The 25,326-nt window shown below is 26.0% G+C and overlaps 1 protein-coding gene across 2 annotated transcripts in view; it reads right to left on the bottom strand.

Annotated features, from left to right (window-relative positions):
• The window catches only part of LOC117175683 (box A-binding factor-like), a 250,240-nt gene that overhangs the window by 34,660 nt on the left and 190,254 nt on the right, over positions 1 to 25,326 (bottom strand). For both annotated transcript variants that reach the window (XM_033365412.1, XM_033365413.1), the window contains exon 4: positions 3,881 to 4,020. In XM_033365412.1, the coding sequence (XP_033221303.1) occupies positions 3,881 to 4,020 (140 nt within the window). The remainder of the gene's footprint in view (positions 1 to 3,880; positions 4,021 to 25,326) is intronic.

Raw genomic sequence — 25,326 nt, 5'->3', positions numbered from 1 at the left:
CACGAAAGTGATGTACCCAACGAAAATGAAATAAAAAAAACTTCAAAAAATTGAAAGGTTACATTTTCAGTAAACTTTAGTAGTTTAACTTTACCCAATCCGTTAAATTCAAGATTTTTAAAATTAATTTTCAACAAAATAATTAATCTTTTAATATGGTTTCTTAACAAACTATTCAACCAAATCTTTTAAAGAAAATGGTTAAAAACTCAAGCAAAGAAGAATCATTAATAACCAAAAAGTGGAAATTTTGATTTAAAAAATTCGACAAAAAAAAAAATTAATTTCTAGATCAAAAAGATAAATTTTTAAAGAAAAATAGTTGAATTTTTGGTTGAAAAATATTTCAGTTGAGTTTCACGATCAAAATATGAATTTTTGAACAAGAAATAATTTTCTAAGAAAAAAAATTAACTTTTCAATCCAAAAAGACTGATTTTTAAACAAAAAGGATCACTTTTTAACAAAATGGTTAAAATCTCTACCAAATAGTAACCTTTTTATGAAAAAATGAAATTTCTCTCAAAACAGATGAAATTTTTTTAAACAGCTTTTAAAAAAAAATTGTTCAATTTTCATCCGAAGAAGATTCCAGTTAATTTTTCAAGGTCAAAATATGAATTTTTAACCAAAATTAAGTTTCTACAAAAAGAAGTAAATTTCTAATCTGAGAAGAAACATTTTTTAACCAAAAAATATGACTTTTTAATAAAATTGTATCATTTTCAACCAAACAGTTGAATTTTTATCCAAGAAAGATGTCATTTCTGCTAAAGTAGGTGAATTTTAAAATCAAAAAGACAATCTTTCAAAAAAGAGTTGAATTTTTAAACCGACATTTGCATTTTTATTTAAGAAACATGAAATTTCTTCTGAAACCGAAAGATTTTCTAGAAAATTTACTTTTTGTTTTAATTAAATATTCTGACGTTAAAGAAAGAATTTTAAACATTCCTGGATGAAAATTAAACACAAAAAATTTTTTTTAAAATAAAAATGCATCTGTTTTTAATTTTGAACTTTTAAAATCGAAGATTAAAAATTTTTAATCTAAAAATGTTGTATTTAAATGCTCAATGATTTACGGGTATAAAATAATAACACTTTTTAATTGAACCATTTAAAATTTTTAATCTCAAAAATAAAATTAAAATTTAAAGCTGTCGAATTTAGAATTTTTATATTTTATAATTGATGATTTCAAAAATTCAGATTCTGATTCACTTCTTAAATAAGAAGTTAAATTATTTTCATTTTAAATAGTTTAAGCATTCTTGAAAAGCTTCAAAATTTTATTTCAAAATCTTGAGAATTCTAGAAGTTGTTTTAAACTTTTACAAATTCAAAATTATTTTTGAAACTTTGTCAGAACTTTATTTGTTTTAAAATTAATTGAATTTTTACTAGGATTTTAAAAGAATGTCCTCAAAATTTTGATGTATAAATAACAATTGAAGACTTATTATTTGTAGAAGAAATTTAAGCAATTTTAAGAGATATTTAGAAGTTTTGAAAAGATTCAAAATTATATTAAAACTTGAATTAAAACATTTTCTCAAGATTCCTAGAAAAATTAAAAATCATTTTTCACTTTGAAAAATTATTTTAAGAGAATGTTTAAAAAGGTTTTAATAGATTTACAAAATTGTCAGAAAAGAATATGGAAGATTAAAAATAAATTAATTTGCATGATAATTTTATTATTTATAACATCAAAATTCCACAAATTTCATTTACAAATTAAACATTTCTCAAATACAAAAAATCTATCTCAAACAATTCCGTTTCAAATTGTTTACTTTTAAATAATGTGTTTCAATTTACTCGTCCTAAATGAACAGTCAAATATTGCTAAATATTAAATAATTACTCTTTTCTTTAATTCAAAAATGTGAAATTTACTAAGAATTTTAAAGATAAAATGAATAAAAACTCAATAATAAATTATGATTTAATTAGAAATTGCCAAAAAGTATTAAAATAATAAAAACTTGAACTTTATTGAAATTAGAACTAAATTCCCGGATTTTTCATTACATTCCCGGTTATTTCCCTCATTTTTGTTCTGACTATTTTTTTAACCCGAACTCAGAAAGAAAATTGACATGAAACGAAAAAAAACTGTTTTCTTGGATATACAAGGACATTCGGTTGAATCAAATAAATCTTGGTTGATTCAAGAAAATATTTTATTGATCAAATAACATTTTTTTGTTGAATCAACCAAATAAATCTCCTAAAAGATTTGGTATAAAGAAACAACAAGTGTTTTTAGATCAACTAAATATTTTGTTGTTCATATAGTAACGATATTTCATAGTTGAAGCAACAAGTATTATTCTTGGGTCAACTAAATACTTTGAACATATAATTAGCATATTCTAGAGTCTAACCAAAAAAAAATGTGTTGGTTCAACCATAGAATATTGTTACTATATGGAAAAAAGTTTGATTCGACCAACCAAATATTCCATCTAATATCTAATATTTTCTTATTGAACCCATTGAATCAACAATTGTTCTTTGGTCAATTAAATATCTTGAAATCATAACCTAGGTGATTTTTCTATCAAAAAAGAGAATTTTTGATCCAAAAAGATAAATTCACAACGAAAAATATACATAATAGTTGATATTTCAATTTAAAGTTAAATTGAATTTTCAGTTAAACAAAATTAGTTATGAGGAAAAACGAAATTTCAAGCAAATAGTTAACTTTTCAACAAATAAATCAAATTTTAGCAAAATAGTTGAAGATGCAACATCATAATTAAATGTTTAACAGAAAAATTCAATTTTCAAGAAAAAATCCTGAAAGAAAAATATAATGGTTGATATTTAATGAGACTTTTATTTTAATTCAAAAACCCGTTTAATTTAATAATAAAGAAGAAATTAACAAATACGTGAGTTTTCAACCAAATAGTTGAATTTTCAGTTAAGAAAATTAAGGTTTACACACACACACACAAAAACGAATTTTCAACAAAGTAATTAAATTTTCAATCAAATAAGATGAGTTTTTAACAAAATAGTTGAATCCTTAGCCAAAACATTTACTTTTTAGTTATTAGGATTATTGAAGAAAAAATATTAAATTCCTCGCCAATGAGCTAAATTATAACCAAAATTTTTTTAAACAAAATAGTTAAATTTTCAACAACAAAAATTAATTTTAAACTTCATTGCGTTGAAATGTTTCTGATGAACTTAATTACTTTATAAATGTAATTAATTAAATTTAAATAATTCGTCAAGCACATTTACCGATTTGTTTTTAAAAAGTCCTCTGATACGCGGACATTTACCTACTTCCGAGAACCTTCCTGGAATATTCTTCGGAATTCTCCGAGCCTTCCACTGGAATGTTCCAGGAATTTTCCCGAAATGTTCAAGAAAACTTTTGGGCTATCCAGGAAAGTTTAGTTCAACTTTCAATGAAGTGGATGAATTCTCAAGTAAAAAAGATCAATTCTCCACAAAAAATAAAACAATTAACATTTAAACCAAAATGATTTTAATTTTAGATTGAAAAAAATCAACCAAAAACGAGGGATTATCAACAAAAAAGTATAATTTTAAACCAAAATAGATTTCCTACGGAAAGAATAAATTTTCAACAAAATATCTGAATTTTTTAGCCTAAAAGACGAATTATTAAAAAAAACAGTTAAATTTTCAACAGAAAAGTTCATTTTGAATCAACAACGATAACTTTTAATAAAACAGATGAATGTTAACAATACAGTTGATTTATCAATCATTTTTTTTTTAATTTAATTAAATTTTGAAATGAAAAAAAAACGAGAAAAGGGGAAACAGGGGAAATATTGCGCAGTATTTTTTTATGATAAAATTGAATATGATATTGTTTAAATACCTTGTGTTGACCATAATTGTTGAGAAGACACTGTGAGTTCTGTAGGGCTATTCGCCATGTAGGAAAGAGGATACGCATTGGTGGTTCCAGTTGAACCTCCCATTGTACCAATTCCTCCCAACGTACGATACATAGAGGAACTGTAACAAAAATTAATAACATTTTTATCACATTAAGTCCACAAGTGATTTTTCAAAAATTGTGAAAATATTTTTAGGAGACAATTTAAAATTCTGTTTTAAGGTCTAATTATGTACTTTTGATATATCAAAAGTATATTCAATTTTGAGAAGGAACCTAAAAATTTGCTTTCTATTTTCAAAATTTTTGTTATTAAAAAAGTGGTTTTACTTAAGTTTTATTTTAACTTTCTATATTTTGGTTTTTATTTCTATGGTTTTAACCTGCAAAATTTTGTTTAAAATAAAAGCATAATAATTTATTTATCAACAGATTTCCAATTTGTTAATTATTAAGGCTTTGCACTTCAAAATTGTAATTTATTCAATTGAATATTTATAGTAAATTTTAAATTTTTCATATTTTTAAGATTCGATTTTTAAATATATATATATATATATATATATTTTTTTTTTTTTGAAGATTTAAAATAAAAAAATTAAGAAACTGTTTTAAGAATTTTTAAAGGTTTCAAGAGAATAACAAAATTTCTTAATATTTGTTGGAAAGTTTTTAATGATTTTTTATTTTAAAAATTAAAGCTTAATAGAATATTAGAAATATTTTCGAATAATTAAAAAATATTTCCGAAATTGTCAAAAAGAATCTGGAAGATATTAAGGCAATTGTTTTTATTTTGCAGAAATTTTTCAAATATTATGGGAAAAGTTCGAATTACAATTAAAAATATTTAGAAGTTTTAAAAACATTTCAAAAACATTTATAATCTGAATATTTTTATTAAAAAACTCAACACAAAACGCGGCTTTTTGAAGATTTCCAAATAAAATTTGAACGTTTTTTTAAGAATCTGATAGGTTTCAAGAGAAATTACATTTATATAAGCTTGAACGCAAGCAAGCAAATAAAATTCAAAAATAATAGTTATTCGAAATTTTTATTTTTTACTGCAAATTATAGTTTGCTCATTTTATTTTCATTGACTTAAAAATCTTTTTTAGCAGAAAAATAATCTTCTGGATTGAAAATTCATCTTTTTAGTTTAGGAGTTCACTATTTTATTAACCAAATTTTATGAATTAAACTTTTTTTTACTTAAAAATTAAATCTTAACCTTAAGAACAAATAAACATAAAAAAAAGTTAATCGAAATTTTTATTTGGTATTAAAAATTATTATCCACTTCAAACTTTAACTGGCATAATTTTGTCCTTGAATGAAAATTTTTTTTGGTCGAAAATATAACAATGATATTAAAAATTCGTCTTTTTGGTTTAAAAATTTCTCTCTTTTAGTAGAAATTTTACCTTGATTTTATTAAAATTTTAACTGCTTGGTTTAAAATAAAAATATTTTTGGATTGAGAATTTAACTACTTTGTGGAAAATTCGTCTCTCTGGGTGAATTCAACTCTTTTTGATTATAAATTAAAAGTACTTTTTCGTTTTGAGATTTCATATTTTGTGGTTGAAAATTCATAGTTTTAGTTCATAATTCATTTTTTTGGTCGGAAATCTTTTTGGCTTTTAGTTGAAGTCTAATTAATCATTTTAGTTGAAAGTTTACTTTTTTATTTAAAAAATCATATTTTATATTAAAAAATTCAACTATTTGGTAAAAGATGAACTTTTTTGTTGAAATTTTGATGTGACATACCTGAAATTTTCTAAAATGTTTTTCAATTTTTTCAAGAGCCTTTTAAAAATTGCAATTTGTATACATTTTTTTCTTGAATAAAAAAATCTATTTTTATTAAAATTTCAACTGTTTGTTTTAAAACTAAAATCTTTTTGGTTTAACTATCTGTTATTATATTTTTCGTAGAGAATTCAACCTTTCAGTAGAAAATTTCATTTCTTTCTTAAAAATTAAAGAATTTGGTTAAAAATGTACTTGCTTGCTTGAAAAATTATCTTTTTGGTTGAGGATTCAACATTTTTTTTATTTTTATTTTTTATGAATTTAACTGTTTTTGATTTTATTTATAATTCTTGTTGGATTAAAATATCAAATAATACATTTTTTTGATAATCGGTTTTCTTTAGTTCAAAATACAACTACTTTAAAAGTTTATATGCTTTGCTAAAAAGCGACTTTTTTTGTCTTTTTTAAAGAAACAAATAAATAAATAGTTACTCGAAGTCTTTATTTTGCATTAAAAATTATTATTCCCTTAAACAAACAAAAAATACACGCACATCTAGTTGAATAAAATTCAACCCAAAAAAAAAATGTGGAAAAAGACCTTGAATGTCGTCGACATTTTATCTCTCGATTTGATCGGATCGGCAGGGGACTAAAGTCGATTCGGTGTGGTCTCCGGGAAATTTAGTGGTGCATTTCCGCGACACGAAGTCGTCTGAAAATTCTAACTGTAATTCCTTGGCGCCCGCATAGTATGCAGACAGGCTGTCGCAGGACGAAAAAAAAAGTATTTCAGGTATATAGGTATCCAGACAGGTAAAAGAATAAATAAATAAAATGGTCAGTAGTGGACTAGTAAATTACGGAAATGACATTGGTAATGGAGTAGTTGTGTCCAAGGTGTCCACTCGTCTTGATCGCTTGAGTAAGGAGGCGGAAGTACAATGACAACCGGGCACGTGCCCGTATTTTCTACTCATACCCCACAGTTCCGGTCTCCGAGGGTCTTATAAAATCCAGCGTTTAAAATTTAAACCCTGCTTCCGGTTTTTTTTCTACACCTTTTATTTTAGCCTCTTGTCTTCGGATTTTCGAAAGTTGAGGTGATCGAACCCTAGGATAAGCTTTTATAATAATTCTTGTTCCGGAGGGTCATTTAGGGATTCCACTTTGTTCAAATCTTGCAATTAGTTATTGGGGAAATGATGCATTTTCTGAGCTATTAGAGACCCATTAGGGCATTGAGCAAAGTATGGAACTTAAATGGATCTCAAATGATTTAATAGAATTTGCTTTGGTTTACGAAATTTTTTTGGAATCATCTCCTGGACTGAAGAAATATTTTTTTATTTTTAAAGTTTGGTATTCATAATTATTTCATTATGTCAATTTTTCCATTTTTAATTTGGGCAGAATTCTCATGGGTGGAGGCGTATCGTATCAGTTACATCATCAAATTGGACACTTTGGATACGTCGATTTTTAGTGGAAATCCTCGTACATAATATAATTACATAAATTGGAAAAATATTTATTAATACAAAATAAAAATTTTGAATAACTATTTAGTTTTTAAGGTTATATAAATATAATTTTTCCTAAGATTCTTGATTTCAAGATTTCAGATATATCAAATCAAAAAATACAATGTTATCCAAAACAGAAATTTTTTTAAATAAAATGGTTAAATCCTCAGGCAAGGAAATAAATTTTCAGTTTCATTTCTACCTAAAAAAGATGAAGAGACGAATTTTTTACACGGAAGTTAATTTTCGTCTAAATAGTTTAATTTTATACCAAACCAATGTATTTTCGGAAAAAGATTAATTTTCTGCTAAAAAAGGTGAACTCCTAACAAATTAATTAAATTTTAAAATAAAAAGATCAATTTTAAATAAAAATTATGAACCTTCAACAAACAAAGTGATTTTTGAACAAAGTAATTAAATTTGAACCAAATAGTTGAATTTCAAAGAAAAAAACAAAAATAATTTTTGAACAAGAAATGTAACAGTTGATATTTTATAAAAAAAATACAAATTTTCATCAAAATAGTTGAAACCTCAGCCAATGAAGGTTAATTTTCAATCAACGGCATTTTTACCAAAAAAGATGAAGAAACGAATTTGCTACAAAGAAATTAATTTTCGACCAACTAGTTGAATTTTTAATTTAAAAAATTCTACACAGATACATTTTTTTTGCCAAAAAAAGAAAAAATTTTCAATACATCAGTTATATTTTTACTTGAAGAGGTAAATTTTCGAACTGAAATGATGAATCTATAACTAAAAAAGATAACTTTTAACAAAGTAGTTCAATTTTTAACAAAATAGTATAATTTTGAAAAAAAAAACAAAAAAATTTTTAACAAAAAATGAAATAGTTAATATTTCAACGAAACAAGATTTTAATTTTGAATCAAAAGGTGTTGAATACATAAAAAAAAGACGAATTTTGAACAAATTATAGTTAAAACCTCAAGCAAAACAAATTAATTATAAATTAACAGTTTAATCTTCAACAGAAACGATTAATTTCAACCAAAAGATATGACTTTTCAAACAAAAAGACGAATTTTCAACAAAATAGTTGAAATTTTTACAAAAAAGATTTTTTAGTCAAAAATAACAAATATTTTCATCGAAATTATAATTTTGATAAGTTTCTTGAAAAAGTTCCAAAAAATATTATACAGTTTATAAAGTTTGAGTCAGATTAAGAAATATTTAGAAATTGTATAGAAGTTTAGAAAAAATTTAAAAATATTTGATACATTTTTGAAAATCTTATAAATTTTAAAATATTTGTAATCTTTTAAAAACTTTTCAAATTCTTAAATTAAAATATCATTTAAACTGAATAGAATTATTCATAAAATTGCCTGAACATCATCCGGATTGGAATTATTACAACATTTAAAGTTTTTTAAAATTCTTTTAAGTATCTTCCAGACTTTGATATTTTTAGAAATCTTTTGAAAAATATTGACAATTTATAAATAATAATTCATTAAAAATTTTTTCAGAAATAAAAAAAAAGTATTCTCTTCAAAGCTTTTTGAGTTTAAAAATATTTTTGTATCTTTTCAAATCTTGTACATATTTCTTAAACATTAACAAATTTTTTCTCAAAACCTGTAACCTAGTAAAAATGAGAAATTTTGTTTGAAAATCTTCTATATTCTTTTAAGAAATCTAAGAAAATCATTTGAGATATTGTTAAATCTTGACCACCTCGTAGAATTCATTTTGCAAAATAAAAAATAATTTTAAATTTTTCCAGGAATCGTAAGTCAAAAAAATTATTCTCTTGAAACAGCTTTCCAACATTTTAAAAAGCTTCTGGTTTCAAATTATTCAAAAATCTACATTTTGTTGAAAAAAATTGAAATCTTCTAAATACATTTTAAAACTATTTTAATTTTCCTAAAGTTAAAAAACCCCTTTTCTATTTGAACGTGTGACAAACTTTGAAATTATTGTGCAGTAGCATAATATTAAGGAAAATTTTTTTTTTCATTTTAAAAGAAACGATCTTCCTCTATAACAATGTTTGCGAAAATGTATTATTAGCATTTTGTTAATAGTACTAAATTACTTGTAATGAATTTGGCAAAGTGTAAAGTGGTTTATCAGTTCAGATAAATTGAACCAATAACGAATAGAAATAGTTCTTTATCTGAAAGTTTAAAAAAGGAAGACCTATCAATATTAATTTTAACCCACTTACTGATTAGATAATTAGTAATTGTTTATTATATGTAAACAATAATAAAGCGATACAACGCAAAAATGAAACAAAAATTTAAATAAAATTTTCAAAACCTCGATAGAAAGATAAAAGAAAAAATTCCAATCATGTTCCATTAAACTACGTCCATATCCCACTTTTCTCTACGTGGTAAATCCATAAATAATAAATCCCACGTGGTTCAAGTCAAAATAAAGTCGGAATCGATCCTTAGCATAATTTTGTTTAAACAACGTAACTCGAGGAAAGGAAGAGAAAACAAATTGCTGCAAGTCACTGCAAATTTCATTTTGGCATGCCTCTTTCTATCCCGGAATCATATAAAATATAAAAGTACAATAAAAAATAAAAAAATAAAATAAAACAATTGTAGAGCAAAGAACAAAATTCTTCAGTAAATTACTACATTCACGATCTAGCAATTTATCAGAAATTCCAATTGTGAAAAGAAAGGGAATTGGAAATCCGTTGAAACATCTGCTCATAAATAAATGGCAAAGTTTGAAAATAAAATGTTGTTTGGAGGTGATAAGTGAGTTTGTAGCAACAAATTCCTTATCTGAGGATTGTTTTCCAAAAGTCTGAAAAGTCGGTCACGAAAATGGACACATGTGCGAATTGAGGTCGGTGGTTTTCATTTTCGTAGAGATAAGAGAGGAAAGGAATGGTGATGACCTTGAACGGATTCGCAATGCCCGTGGAAGGACCATATCACTGGTACACTAACGTGTTCAAAACAAGTTTCAAGACTCACGTAAAACAAACGAAAAACCATGCACGCTTCAAGAAGATGTCAATATGAATGTGTCCTTGAACGATCGTGAGGTAACCTGGCACGTTCCATTGTGTCGGAACGTGCCTTCTCAGGGAACAGCAGGAACACTGCCAGTGCTCTTCTGATGAATCCTCTTCAATGCTACCAAAACCCACTCGTCTTTAAGAGGCAAAACATTTACTGATACACGCGCACAATTGTATTCTTATCTGAACCCAATACACCCATTAAGTACCCAAAAAAATTCAAGATAAACAAGTCCTTTCCGTGAGCTGATTATTGGGCACTTGGATCAAATTATTTTCCTATCTGCAGGTGGACACCTGGCAGACAATACCATTATTCATTTGGTTGATTTTTTATTTCAGATTCTTTAAAATCTGTTAAATTGGTTAAAGACTTTAGTAGTGGGACACTTGAGTTTAGAATAAAGTCATCAAAAGTAAAACACATGGATGAAAAATTCCATTCCACAAACTGATTATTATTAGCTACTTGGATCAAATAGTTTTCTGACGCTATTCATTTCGTTCATTTTTTTATTTTAAATTCGTTAAAATTTGTTAAATTTGTTAAAAGCGTCAGATGAGCAAGACTTTTTAACAAACTGATTATTGTTGGCCACTTGGAACAAATTGTTTTGATATCTTCAGAACACATGAAAAACCATGACACTCTTCATTTCATTGATTTTTTATTTAAGATTCTTTAAAGTCTGTTAAATTGGGTAAAGACTTCAGCAGTGCGCCACTTGAATTTAGAATGAAAAATCATCAAAAGTAAATGAAACGAATGAACAAGTTCTCACAACAAACTGATTATTGTTAGCCACTTGGATTAAATTGTTCGGATATCTTCAGGAAAAATGACATAAAATTACACTATTCATTTCCTTTATCTTTTAAGTTAAAATGCGTTAAAATCTGTTGAATAAGGTAAAGACGTCAGTAGTGGACCATTTAAGGATAGGATGCAAGACCATCAACAAATCCTTTTCAACAAACTGATTATTGTTAGACACTTGGAACAAATTATTTTGTAATCTTCAGGACACATGACATACAATGACAAGATTCATTTCCTTGATCCTTTATTTAAAATTGGTTAAAATCTGTTAAATAGGCTAATGACGTTTAGTAGTGGGCCAGTTATGGATAGGATGCAAAATCATCAACAAATCCTTTCAATAAACTGATTATTGTTAGACACTTGGAACAAATTGTTTTGATATCTTCAGGACACATGACACGCAATAAGACTATTTATTTCGCTGATTTTTTATTAAAGTTTGTTAACATTCATTAAATAAAGCCACTAGGTTCAGATTGTTTTGATATCTTCGGGTATAGAAACATGGCAGACAATCAGGACCGGCTTAGAAAATAGGTTCAGGAAAGATGGTTAATAAAAGGGAATCAGGAAGCGGCCCAATAAGACAAATCAAAAAAATACATTTATTTTCATACTTGATTTATTATTTAAAATTTGTTAAAATTTGTTGAATAGGGAAAAGATATCAGTAGTAGGCCAATTAAGGTTTGAATGCAAAATCATCAAAAAGCAGACGAATTTTTCATCCAAAAAGATGAATGTTCAAAACATTCGAATTTTTTAGAAGAAAAAGATTTTTTAAGAAAATAGATTAATTTTTAACGAAATAATTAAATTTTCAACCAAATAATTAAATTTTCAATCTAATACTTGAATTTTTAACCAAATAATCGTTTAATTTTCAACCAAGGGACATACATTTTGTTATCCAAAAGAATTAATTTTTTATCAAAAAGGAAGAATATTTAATAAAATAGTTATTTTTAAACTTAAAGAAGACTTTTTAATTAATTAATGAGTATTCAAACAAATAATTCAATTTTGAACCAAGCAGTTGAATTTTTAACTTCAAAGATCAGTTTTCCATTAAGATTATTTTTCTTTCACAGGTCAATTTTGTATCAAAAGACATAGTTTTTTACCATAAAACGAATTTTTTAACAAAAAGGATGACTTTAACAAAAATTTTGAATTTTCAAGAAAATAATTTAATTTTCAAACAAATATATAGTGGAATTTAGAAACAAGTGATGAATTTTAAATCCAAAATATAATAGTATAGAATTTTCATCAAAGAAATGTAAATTTTTAACTAAGAAGATTAATTTTCTACTATAAAACGAATTTTCAATCAAAAAGGATAACTTTTCAACTAAATAATTAAATTTTCAAACAAATAATAGAATTTTGAACATAGTGATGAATTTTAAACTAAAAACTTTAGAGTATAATTTTCAACAAAATATATTAATTTTCAACCAAACGATTGGATTTTTAATCAAATAGTTGAATTTTCAACTAAAAATATTAATTTTCAACCAAGAAGCTCAATTGTCTACCAAAAAATGAACTTTCAACCAAAAAGGATAAATTTTTAATAAAATTGTTAAATTTTCAACAGAATAATTACATTTTTAAACAAATAATAGTAGATCGAACCAAGTCATGAATTCTAAACCAAAAACATAATTGTAAAATTTTCAACCAAGCGGTTGAATTTTTAACCAAAAAATGTACATTTTCAAACAAGAAGATTCAATTTCTACCATAACACAAATTTCTTAACCAAAAAGGATAACCTTTTGAAAAAAATGTATAATTTTCTACAAAATTATTCAATTTTCAAAAAAATAGTCGAAATTTGAACCAAGTGATAAATTTTGAACCAGAAATATAATATAAAAATTTACAACCCTAAATAATTCAATTTGAACCACAAAACATGGATTTTCTTATTCGAATAAGAAAAAAGGGAGGAAAAGGAAATTAATTAAAAACAGTTTTCACTGCTTTGACTCAGTGACCCACTTCTCACTGATTCAAATTTCGAAAGAAAAATTAAATTATGTCAGGGAATTTCAGAATTGAAGATGACGAAATTAAGATTTTTACAAATTAGAAATTTTCTAAAAAAATTTCATTTGAAACACAAGAAATTAGTAGTTTTAAAATTACAAAATATTAAATATTTCATGCAAAAAGTTAAAAACAGTTTCCCCACTGAATTAGGCAGTTTGAAATTTAATTAGGAAGATTGAAAATAATACCATCCCATACATAGAAGAATTTTAAATTCATACACGGAGAGAGACTTCAACAGATTAACTCACGGAACTGCCCCTTGATTTTATCACATCTTTGGCGCGAGATATAAGATCTTGCAACCCTTGCTTTCAAAGCAAAGACCGTTGATTTAAAATCAAGGGTTTTGAGATCTTAGTTGTCGCGCCGAAGATGTGATAAAATCAAGGAGCAGTTCCATGAATTAATCTCTTGAAATTTCTCTTCGTGTAGGAATGTTAACTTTCAATATTTTTCAAAAGAAAACAGAAAACAATCTTTTACTGACACCTCCAGGTGATTTACGACGAAAAAGAATGAATCATTGGAAATGTGTCATAGGCGTGTTTTTACTTGAATGCATTCAGGATGACGAATATGACACCTAAGTGTGGCCAAATTTGCTTAGCTTAACTGATTTGTCTCTACATAATATTGTTCTAGGTCAGTTAGATCGTATTGTAATGACCTCAAGTTTAATGCCTTCATATTTCGCAAGATAAGCTCATTTTCCCTTTGTACAAATTTCTACATTTTTAAACATTTAATTTAAAAAATTAACTGAAAAATAAATAAATTTAACAAAAATAATAGTTTTCTGGAGTAAAAGAATATATTTGTCTGTCTGGGATCGACCCAGGACCGGTTTTTCGAAACAGGCATGACTTTGAGGGCGATGCCCATTTGAACGCTTCCCCCACTACCAAAATTCCCCTCACACAGCTTGGGCTCCGCCAAACTGCTGTCGCTGACCATTTCCAGCAAGTGGTCCTTATTCCTTTTTAATTTTGCAATTAGTAATTTATAAATATAATATTCAAAATCTTCTATATTGTGAAATATAAACTGAAATAATAGTTACATTTTCAGTTTGAAAAAAATCTTTTTCCACCAAAAAGTATCCAAAGAAAAAACAAGGTTTCAATCAAACAGCTCCTTTTCAACAAAAGAATTGAATTTTTACTAAAACGATGAATCTTTAACAACAAAATGAATTTTTAACAAAATATTTTAAATTTCAACAAATAATTTTATGTTCAACCTAAAAAATGAATTTTAAATTAAAATCATATATATTTAACCCGAATATTTGAATTTTAACTGAAAAGAAGAATTTTCAACAAGAAGATTAACTTTCAAAGAAAAATATAACAAAATAGAAGATTTTTCAAAGAAATAGTTGAACTTTCAGTTAAAAAAGGACAATTTTTCTCCAAATTTTTTAATTTTGAACTAGAAAAAATCAATTTTTAACTAAAAATGAAATAGTGAAATTTTCAACCAAAAAACGGATTTTTAACAAAATTCTTCAATTTTCAACTAAAATGATAAATTTTCAAATAAATAGATTAATTTTCTACCAAAAAATAGAATTTTGCAACAAAATATATGAATTTTTAAATAAATACTTAAATTTTTAATTAGAGAAGACAAATTTTGAACTAAAAAAATTTTTTAACTGAAATGGAATAGTAACATTTTTAGTTAAAACCATTAATTTTAAACCAAACATAAGAGTTTTTAATTAAAACATTGAACGTTTAACTGAAATAGTTGAATTTTCAAAAAAAATTAATTATCACTAAAATTGATAAATTTCCAACCAAAACTTGGAATTTTCAATTAGAGTAAGTAAAATTTCCATTTAAAGAAATTACTTTCAACAAAAAAAAATAAAATTGTAAATATTTAACTGGAATAGTTATATTTTAGACCAGAAAGATTAATTTTTCACTGAAATTGTGAAATATTGAACTGGAATAACAGTTACATTTTCAGTTGAAAAACATCTTAAACAAAAATTCAAGAAAATAGTTAAATTTGCGGCGAGAAATTCTTTTTCAATGAATGAAAAAACAAGTTTTTAATCAAATAGCTCATATTTCAACAACAACAAAAAAGAATTTTTAATTAAAATTATGAACTAAAGAAAAAATTCAGTTTCAGCAAAAGAGCTTAACTTGCAATCGAGTAATTTTATTTCCAACTTACAATTAGATTTTTTAACGAAAAAAAAAGAATTTTTGATCAAGAAGAAAAAAAAGAGAATTTTCAACAACAACAAAAAAACAATTTTTAACCAAATTTTTAGATTTGCCACTAAAATGATGAATCTTCAACTGAAATAGTTAAATTTCATATCAAGAAGATGAAATTTCTTTTTGTTTTTCTGCGATGAGAAGTAAATTCCCTGTTTTTAATTCAATTCTCGTTCATTGCCCGGTTTTTTCCCGATAATTTCCCGGTTTCCGAGTCAAGTTTCCACCCTGCTTAATTAGAATAAGTGCACTGTTAGAAATTTGCGGTTCGTAAAATGATTATAAATGTAGGAAACTTAGGATAAATGTAAGAGTCTGGCAGCCCCTCAGCTGCGTGAGGCGAAGTTGAACAGGCGGAGTACATTATCTACATAATTCTAATCCAGTTTTTTTTAAATTCTGAATGATTGGCTAATGCGTAATACTATTTTCTCTAAGCGATTGTTAGACAGGAGTCTGACGGTCCCTCAGCTTCGTGAGGAGAATTTGGGCGGGCGGAGTACTTTAATGACATAATTCTAATCCGGTTTATTTTGAAAGCAGAATGTTTGGCTAATGCGTAATACCATTTTCCACAAGCGATTGTTAGGAAGGAGTCTGACGGTCCCTCAGCTGCGTGAGGAGAGGTCGGGTAGGCGGAGTACTTTAACTACAGAATTCTATTCCGGTTATTTTGAAAGCTGAATGATTGGCTAATGCGAAATACTATTTCCTACAAGCGATTGTTTTCCTTTCTTTTTAAGACTTAGCACTTGGAGTTTGAGCTGCTTGTGAATGAAATAGCGGTTTTCTCTGTCTCGGATGTGTCTCGCGTGTCGAAAAGGTTAGTCTGAATGGACTCTGCCGGTCAAGTTTCTTCCTTGCGGGTGACTCTAAGTGCCGCACGTGTAAAATGTTCTACGCACGAGTGTTCTTGTTGAACCGCTTCTTTGGATGGAAGTTGTATTGTAAGTACTTTGTACAATATACATCAAAAGGAAGAAACCAAATGGCAATGCGCACGCGTTCTCCCTGAGTTCCGTTCCACAGAAAGTGCAAAAGTACACATGCAAACGGTAAACAATGTTTCTAAAGTCTACAGTCAGCAGAAAAATTAGCAATTTTTTTTTCTTCTAGGGAAAAAAAAAAAATGAGCCAATCAAGTTTATAAGCACTGTTAAAAATTATTTATAAAATCGAGGAAAATCTTACCATTGTAAATTGTCACTAATTTTGAAAGAAAACTGAAAGCGAACTTTAGAAAAAAATTTAAATCCAAATTGTTTATTGAACAATAATTTTTCAGAATTTTATATATATTTTTTTTCAGGTGAAAGTTGCAATTTTAATCCCAATCTTCTAGGGATTTTTTTATTCCTTGAACAATTCTCTAAAAACAGCTCTGGTAAATTTTTCTTTTTTTTTTAATAAGTAATATTTTTGTAAATCTATTTTTTAAATAAAAACGTAAACCGAAGAGATTTTTAAGAAATCTTTCAAAGGAATAAAATTGTTAAATAAATAATTTTAAATATAGAAATATGTTTTCTGGGGATATTTCTCTAATATTTTCCTGGCTAATTTTTTATTTTCTCAGACCATTGCTATTTAAAGAAAAAATTGTGATCTTGTAATATTTTTATTATAGAATCTTTCATGAATGGAATATAAAACAATGTTTAATTAAATTTATAAATTTGTAATTTATTATTCTCTGTACAGCCACAGCCTATTTTCCTTGGAAAGTGACTAATGCGCATTAGTAATAATGTGACTAATATTCACCTGAATTTAAAGGAATTTAAGAGAATCCAATGGAATTGTAAAAAAAATTTTAAACAGAAAATAACACTGTTTTCAGCAAAATCAGAGTAAATTTCGAGAAATTTAAGGGAAATGATTCAGGATAATTATTAAATGAATTAATATCAATTGTGAAATATCTTTGAAAATATATTCAAACTTTTTAAACCCTACGAAATATCTCACATGTTGGGAATAATTGCATTTAAAAATGTTTGAAAGTGTTGTAAAGTACCCTCAAAAGTAAAGAACAAATTTTTTGGAATTTTTTTAAATTCCCTAAAATATTTAAAATCTTAAAAATTTTTTTTTTAATTTCATAAAAATTCTCAAAGTTCTAGAAAATGACTTGGATTTTTTAAAATCCTTTATTATCATTAAATCCTTAAAAAATCCTTTGATTCTTTTAATATCTTGAAAATGAATTGGAATTTTTTTTAATGTACCCTAAAATATGTTATATCTCTCAAAAATTTAAAAATCGTTTATAAATGTTTGAATCTCTTTTAAATGTCTTGGAATTTTGTCAAATCTTTAAAAATAATTAATGCTTTGAAAATCCCTTGAAATTTGTTTAATATCTGGAAAATGTTTAGGATTTTTTTTAAACACCAAAATATTTCAAATCCTTGGAAATCTCCTCAAATTATTTAAGAAAATTCAATTTTCCTCAAAATCTTTTGAAAGGCCTTAAAATCTTGGAACCTTGGAATTTTTTTAAATCCCTTAAAATTATTAAATTCTTGCAAATCCGTTTAAAAAATTGGTAATCTCTTGAAAATGCTCTGAAATTTTTTCAAATATCCTAAACTATTTCAAACCCTTCAAAAATTTTTGAAATATAAATATAAATATAAATTTTTGAAATCATAAAATCCTTGGAAGTCGCTTGAACTATTATAATTAATTCTTCATGAGCTTTAGAATTAATATTAGATATGAAAAACAGCTGAAATTTCAAAACAGAGTTTTAGAAACTTTTAAATTTTTTTTTAATTCTATATAAAAATGAATTACATTTGAATGCATTATAAAATTTCCTAGGAAAGAAAGATTATCGATTGTTTTAATTAATGGAATATGCGTTTTGGAAAATTATTTTAGAAGGCCGAAAAATGTTGGTGGTCCGAGAGAAAAATTCTCTGAATGACAAAAGGTCTGTTATATGATTATCCTTAGCTTGAATCGAGAGGGATTCGAAGTTGCGTGTATTTTTTTACATGGTTAATTGCAAGAGAGCTCAATAACGCACCTCAAGTTTCTTCTGAGAAGCTGAGTTAACTCGCGTGATAGTTTAGAAATTCTGCTTCCTGTGCTTATGCCCTTCGTCATTTGATACAATTTATTACCCTTTCATTCACGCCTGTTCACTTTTCTTATGAATTAAACTCACGTACCTACAATCCAATCCAAAATTTAACTACAAACAACTTTTTTAGACTTTATACTCATTTTTATTTGTTTTTTTATTATTATTTTTAATATGACTAACAAATTCTTTTTACAAATTAACAGAAAGAAAGAAACTTTTCGAAATAGGGCTCTGGAGACGATTTTTAGTTTCATACGAATAATGAGTGATCAAAGAAATATTAGCACAAATTTTACGATTGTATTTTAGCTGATGTGGAAAATTGGTTTTGTTTCCAAATTTATTGACCTTCGAGCAATGGCTTCGAGCAATGGCTTCGAGTAATGGCTTCGAGTAATGGCCTAATATATAATGCCGCAATATAACTCTAGGACGATGATTTTGCAAATCGTTAATGAACGTTAAATATACTCTCATTAATAATAACTAGATATAACCAGAAGCTTGCGAAACCTATACTGCATCGTATTATTTAAATTAAAATAACATACCCTTCACTCCCAAAAATATTTGTTTTATATTAAAGAAACCGTTTCTTACACATGCTTTTTTCATTTGACAAAAAAAAATTAGGAAAATACTTTTTAATTAAAGAGAAGTTTCTTACGAAAACAAACTAATTCTTTAAACCAGAGAAATTCCTTTCGATCACAGAAACTTGGGACATGGGGCGTGGGATATGATACCTGGGGCGTGGAATATGAAACAATAAATTTTTTTCTGGTTGTTCCGAGCTTCTTAAATTACTAGAATGGCTTTACGAAAAAGCGGCAATCCTTTCAAAAATGTCTCGTCGCACCTTTTCTTAGAGGATGATTTACACCAGAAAAATATAGCAAGTCAGTGCAAAATTTAAAAAAAAAACGATTATGCTACAAAATCTCGGAAAAAATGAAAGGAAAATGTGAATCAGCTTGAGAGGTTCTTCACGCCTTGGAAGAAAGAAATGCAGTATTCGCGAAACCCAATATCCTGTGCGAAGAAGGCGACGGGGTTATAGCCCTGTGGATGTCATATAATCTGAATCTGCAACTGATAAGGTGCTTCTCACGACACCAGCAAACAGAGGGAAGGTGAGAAATAGAAACCGATTTAAAAAAATATTTTTCAATTTCTAAAACAATCAAATATTGTTCACCTTCTACAAAAATCATACATTTCATGAAACAAAATTTTAACAAGGAAATTGTTTATTTAAAAATTTGGTTCGGCCGATCTTTTCCAGAATTGAAGCAACACGCCAGCTTGACAGCATCAATTTTTATTAATAAGTCAATTATTATTTAATAAAGTTATTTGTTTATAAACTTTTTTTGAACAAAAAATACATTTTTAATGATTTGAGCTACTGAAAAATGTTTTCAAACATTTTAAACAGGTAGTGCAGAATAATTTTTCTGGGAAAATGATCTAATTTTTTTTTTAATTTGGTACGTAACGATACTCAGAAGAATATTTTCCTTGAATTAGACAATTTTTAACTTTAAAATTTATCGAACAGTTCAAAAATTTCTGGTTAAAAAATATAAATCCCTCCTATAATTTGAAATTCCCTAGGTTAACGAATGCATTTAAAAAATTGTAAATGCTCAAAATTAAATAATTATAAGCAGTTTTTAATTTTTTGAATAATTAAATTTTTTTTAATTAAACGATTTCAAAAATTTTGTTTACACCGGACCCTTTTTAAATTAGAAATTGAATTATTTTAACTTTAAGCTGTATTAAAAATAATAATTGTTCAATTGCTCTTTACAGATCAAAATTTAAAATTTTTATTTGTGAAGAAAATTTTTTTAAAGAGAACAATAACAATTCTAGCCTTCAATCTATATTTAGTACTGTGAGATTTTAACGATTTAAAGTCTTTCTATTTTGAACAATTCAGTTTCAAATGGTTTTATTAATATCTAATTTATAATTGCTCATTTGAAATGAAAAGTCAAGTATTACTAAATATTAAAAAATTATTCTTTTTTTTAATCAGAAAATTTCAAATTGAATGAGTTAAAAATGGAATATTCTTTTCTTTTAATTTAAAGTTATTTTTAAATCGAAAATCGCCTTAAAAGTATATTTGAACCAGTTCAATTTTTAACGTTAAAATCTCTCATTTTTATTTATTTTGAAGAAATTCAGAATCAATTATTGTGCAATTGTTAATACGCAATCTACAGTTTACATTTTAACATTATTAATTAACTTATATTTACAGTTGAACTTGAAAAGTTTATTGACAAAATTTAAGTTTCAATCGCTTTTAAATTTTAATTGTTTAAAGCTAAAAAAAATATGTTAAAATTCTTTAAATTAAAAATGTATGCTTAAAAAGGAAGACCTAAAGACCAAAAAATTGTTTAATTAAACAATTTTTCCGTTATTTTTAAAAGAATAAATTCACTTTACGTTATAAAAACATAAATGACTTACCAACAGCGCATTTTAAATAATGTTTAACAACAAATGTTGTTCATCAACAAAAAAACGGATTATAGAATCTCACAAGACTAAATATATATTCGGAATTTAAAAAAAGGGGGATTTCTTATGATCTCAGAATACTGAACGGATGTGGATATTGATAAGATTCATATTTTTATTTGAAGAAATATTGAAGCATCTGCTACATTTTATCTACAAGGCAAACAATAAAAAATAAATTTTTTGCGAGATCATAAAATTGAAAAAAGAACTATTCTAATTGACCACCTTAAAAAATATGTCCACTATATTGAAATGTTTTTTTATTACAGCAATAATTAACATTTTTTGTTATTTCTAGACTGACCACGATAACAAAACTAATAAAAAAAAATCGATGCAAAGTTCTGATAAAGACCTTTGCTTCTTTAAATTTGTGTCTTTAATTTCTTTAAATTTTTGTCTTTTATTCAAGTTAGTCTTCTCCAAAAACTATTTTTATCCATCTTTTATCTTACTAATCTATCTCAGAGGTTATCAAGTCTCATATTTGAATGACTCATGACCTCTGAAACACTAAAAAAAAATCTAGAGCAGACAAATTTAACATAAAAGATAATGTTCCAAATTCTGACTTAAGTTCAGGAACGGCATTTAGACAATCCTAAATCTAGAAAAAGTACAATCAAAACTTATTCTTAAAAAATTCTCATCCATTTAAAATTAATCAGCTACCGTGCAATCAACAATTATCCCCAGAAATACGCCCACATATCTCGTAAATAATTATCATAACTCACTGCATTTCGCGACACTGTCTCGACAAGCTGCCTCTCTCCTTCTCGAATCACCGACGAACTTTGACCCACAAAGGTGACGGGCCAAAAAGAAAAATGGAAAAAATCGAGAAAAAAGAAGAAAAAAAAAAGTTCAAGCTGTCCCGTATCTGTCACCGGGTGAATCGGTACTGAAGAATGAAGATGTAGAAATCTGACAGAGACGACGCAGACGCAGACGAATGCGGAGGGCCTCGAAGAAGGTGGCCAGGACTTTTCTCCTCTTGTGCATTCCCTCCCACCCCTTTTTACTACTCGCGAACCCTCGCTCCCACTCTCCCCCTCTTAACACCAACCACGGCAAAGGAATAGGTCCCTTTCTTACATTTGAATTCCTCAATAAACTGTGTTAGTTCCCCCTCCCCCCTCCAGTTGTCCCCTCCCCCCTCCAACGCCCCTCCTAAAGAGCACCGCGAAAGTCAGAAACGTGGCCCCCCCACCTCAATTGACTCACGAGTAGGACAGCAAAATAGTTAGTGTCTTTCTAACGTACTTTATGTGTGACGACGGTCCACGTGTAGTTGGTAAGACAGTGTTGGTCACGTATCGATGCACATGAGAGCTGCCAAAGAGGATGAAAAGTTTTGAGGTGATGTCACGATGAGGAATTCAATTTAAATTAGAAGGAAATTTTTGTATTCAATTTGAAAAACTTGAGAGACCGAAATATTTTGAAATTAGGGGAAATAGGGTGTTTTTTGACGAAAATAGGGGGAATTATTGCTTTTAAATCACATTAATGGAGGTAAAATAATTCAAAGATGTCAAGTCGAACTGTATTAAATTTTTAGAAAAAAAATAGTTTAATTTTTAATAAAAAAGATGAATTTTCTACCAAAAGAGATTAATTTTTAAACCAAGAAGAGGATTTTTTTAAGAATCATTTGAGTTTTAAATTCGAAAAGAAGAATTTTCAACAAGAAAGTTAATTTTCATCCAGGAAAGATGAATTTTTAAACAAAAACACAAATTTACAGCAAAGTACATGAATTTTCCACTAAATATTTAAATTTTCAATTAAAAAACAGGAAATTGTTAATTAAAAATGTAATTGCTACATTTTCACTTTAGAGAAAATAATTTGTAACAAAAAATATTTTTTTCAACAAGTTAGTTAAATTTCCAAACAAAGAGAAGAAACGACAACAAAGAGACGAATTTTTTAAAAACCATTTGAGATTTAAATCTGAAAAGATTAATTTTCAACAAAAAAGTTAATTTTTAACCAAGACAGATAAATTTTGAAAGCAAAAACACAAATTTACATCAAAATACATGAATCTTTCACTAAATAGTTATATTTTCAACTAATAAAAGATCAATTTTTAATCAAAAATGTAATAATTAAATATTCAGGTTAGAAAAATCGATTTTTCATAACAAAAATTTGCAACAAATTAGTTGAATTTGCAACCAATGAGATGAATCTTCATCCCAGAAAGACGAATTCTTTACAAATCATTTATGTTCATAATATAAAAAGATGAATTTTAAACAAAAAAGTTCAATTTCAGCCAAAAAGAGAAATTTTTTAATAAAAAAGTACAAATTTTAAACAAAATAAATTAATTTTTTACTAAACAGTTGAGTTCACGACTAAAGAAAACCAATGTAGAATAAAAAATGTGGTAGTTAAATTTTTAATTTAGAAAAGTTAGGTAAAAAACCTGTCAACAAATTATTTAAATTTGCAACGAGAGATGAATCTTCAACCCAAAAAGACGATTTTTTCAGAAATACTTTGTGTTTTAAACATGAAAAGAGGAGTTTTCAACAAAAGTGCTAATTTTCAACCAAGAAAGAAATTTTTTTAAAAATTAATAAAATACAAGAATTTTCCGCTTAATAGTTGAATTTACAACTAAAGAAGACTAATTATTAATCGAAACCGTTCAATTTCATTTATTAAAAGGACAAAGAGCTTTCAATAAATTAGTTAAACTTTGCCACCAAAGAGATGAATATCCAACCCAATAAGACAAATTTGTTTAGAAATAATTTGAGTTTTAAATACGAAAAGATGAATTTTAAACAAAAAAATTGATGTTCAAACCAAAGAGATAAATTTACCACAAAATACAAGAATTTTTCACCAAATAGTTGAATTTTTAACTAAAAAATATCAATTTTTAATAATAAATGGTAATAGTAAAATCTTCAGTTTAGAAAAATTAAATTTTTAACAACAAATTTTAAACAAATAAGTTAAATTTGCAACCAAAGAGATAAATCTTCAGCCCAAAAAAAGAATTTTTTAATAATCATTTGAGTTTTAAATCTGAAAAGATGAATTTTCAACACAAAAGTATATTTTCAACCAAAAAAGATACAATTTCAAGCAAAAATGTAATAGTTAGATTTTCAGTTTTAAAAAATTGATTTTTAACAACCCAAATTTTCAACAAATAAGTTAAATTTTCAACTAAAGAGATGAATCTTTACATCAAAACGACGAATTTTTTAGGAATAATTTGAATTTTAAATATGGAAAGATGAATTTCTAACAAAAAGGTTAATTTTTAACTAAGAAAGATTCGTATTTTTTAATAAAAAATACAAATTTACAAAAAATTGCACGAATTTTCCAATAAATAGTTGAATTTTTAACTAAAGAAGATAAATTTTTAATAAAAAATGTAATAGTTAAATTTGTAGTTAAATTTGTACAACAAAGTAAATGAATTTTCCACTAAATAGTTGAATTTTAGACTAAAAAATATAAATTGTTAATCAAACATTTAATAGTTATACTTTTAGTTCAGAAAAATGGATTTTGAACAACAAAAATTTGAAACAAATTAGTTAAACTTGCAACCAAAGAAATGAATCATCAATCTACAAGGACGAATTTGTTTCGGAACATTTGAGATTTAAATACGAAAAGATGAATTTTCAACAAAAAAGTTAATTTTTTACTACTAAAGATAATTTTTTTAATCAAAAATACAAATTTCCAACAAAACACATGAATTTTCAACTTAAAAAGTCAGTTTTTAATAAAAATGTAATAGTTAAATTTTCAGTTTAGAAAAATTAATTTTTAAAAACGATATAGTTGAGTTGGAAACTGAAAAAGGTCCATTTTTAAACAAAACGAGATTACAACAAAATACAAACTTTCCATAAAATTGTTGAATTTTCAAACATTAAATATTAATTTCGTACCAAAAGGAATTAATTTTTAAGCACAAAAGTCTCTGTTAAATCCGAAAAGATATGAATTTTTCACAAAAATTTAATTGTAAACTAAGAAAGTGAATCTTCAAATTAAAATAATAAATTTCAAACTAAGAATTATCAATTTTCAACCAAAACTGGAATAGTTAAAATTTTAGTTAAAAAAGTTAATTTTAACAAAAAAAAAAAACCGAATTTTGAAGAAAAAAAATGAACTTTTCAGCAAATAGTTGAATTTTCAATCAATAAAAAAACCGAAATTGTACAAGAGTTGAATTTTTAAACAAAAAATGTGATTTTCAATAAAATAGTTAAAATTTCAAAAAAAAAAAAGAGAAGAATCTTTAACAAACTTATTACAATGCAGTTCCATTTTAAACAAAAAAGCGACTTTT

Source organism: Belonocnema kinseyi, chromosome 6, assembly GCF_010883055.1.
Source record: "Belonocnema kinseyi isolate 2016_QV_RU_SX_M_011 chromosome 6, B_treatae_v1, whole genome shotgun sequence".
NCBI classification, from domain to species: domain Eukaryota; kingdom Metazoa; phylum Arthropoda; class Insecta; order Hymenoptera; family Cynipidae; genus Belonocnema; species Belonocnema kinseyi.
The sequence above is the reverse complement of the archived record's forward strand: the minus strand, read 5'-3'. Positions and strand labels throughout refer to the sequence as shown.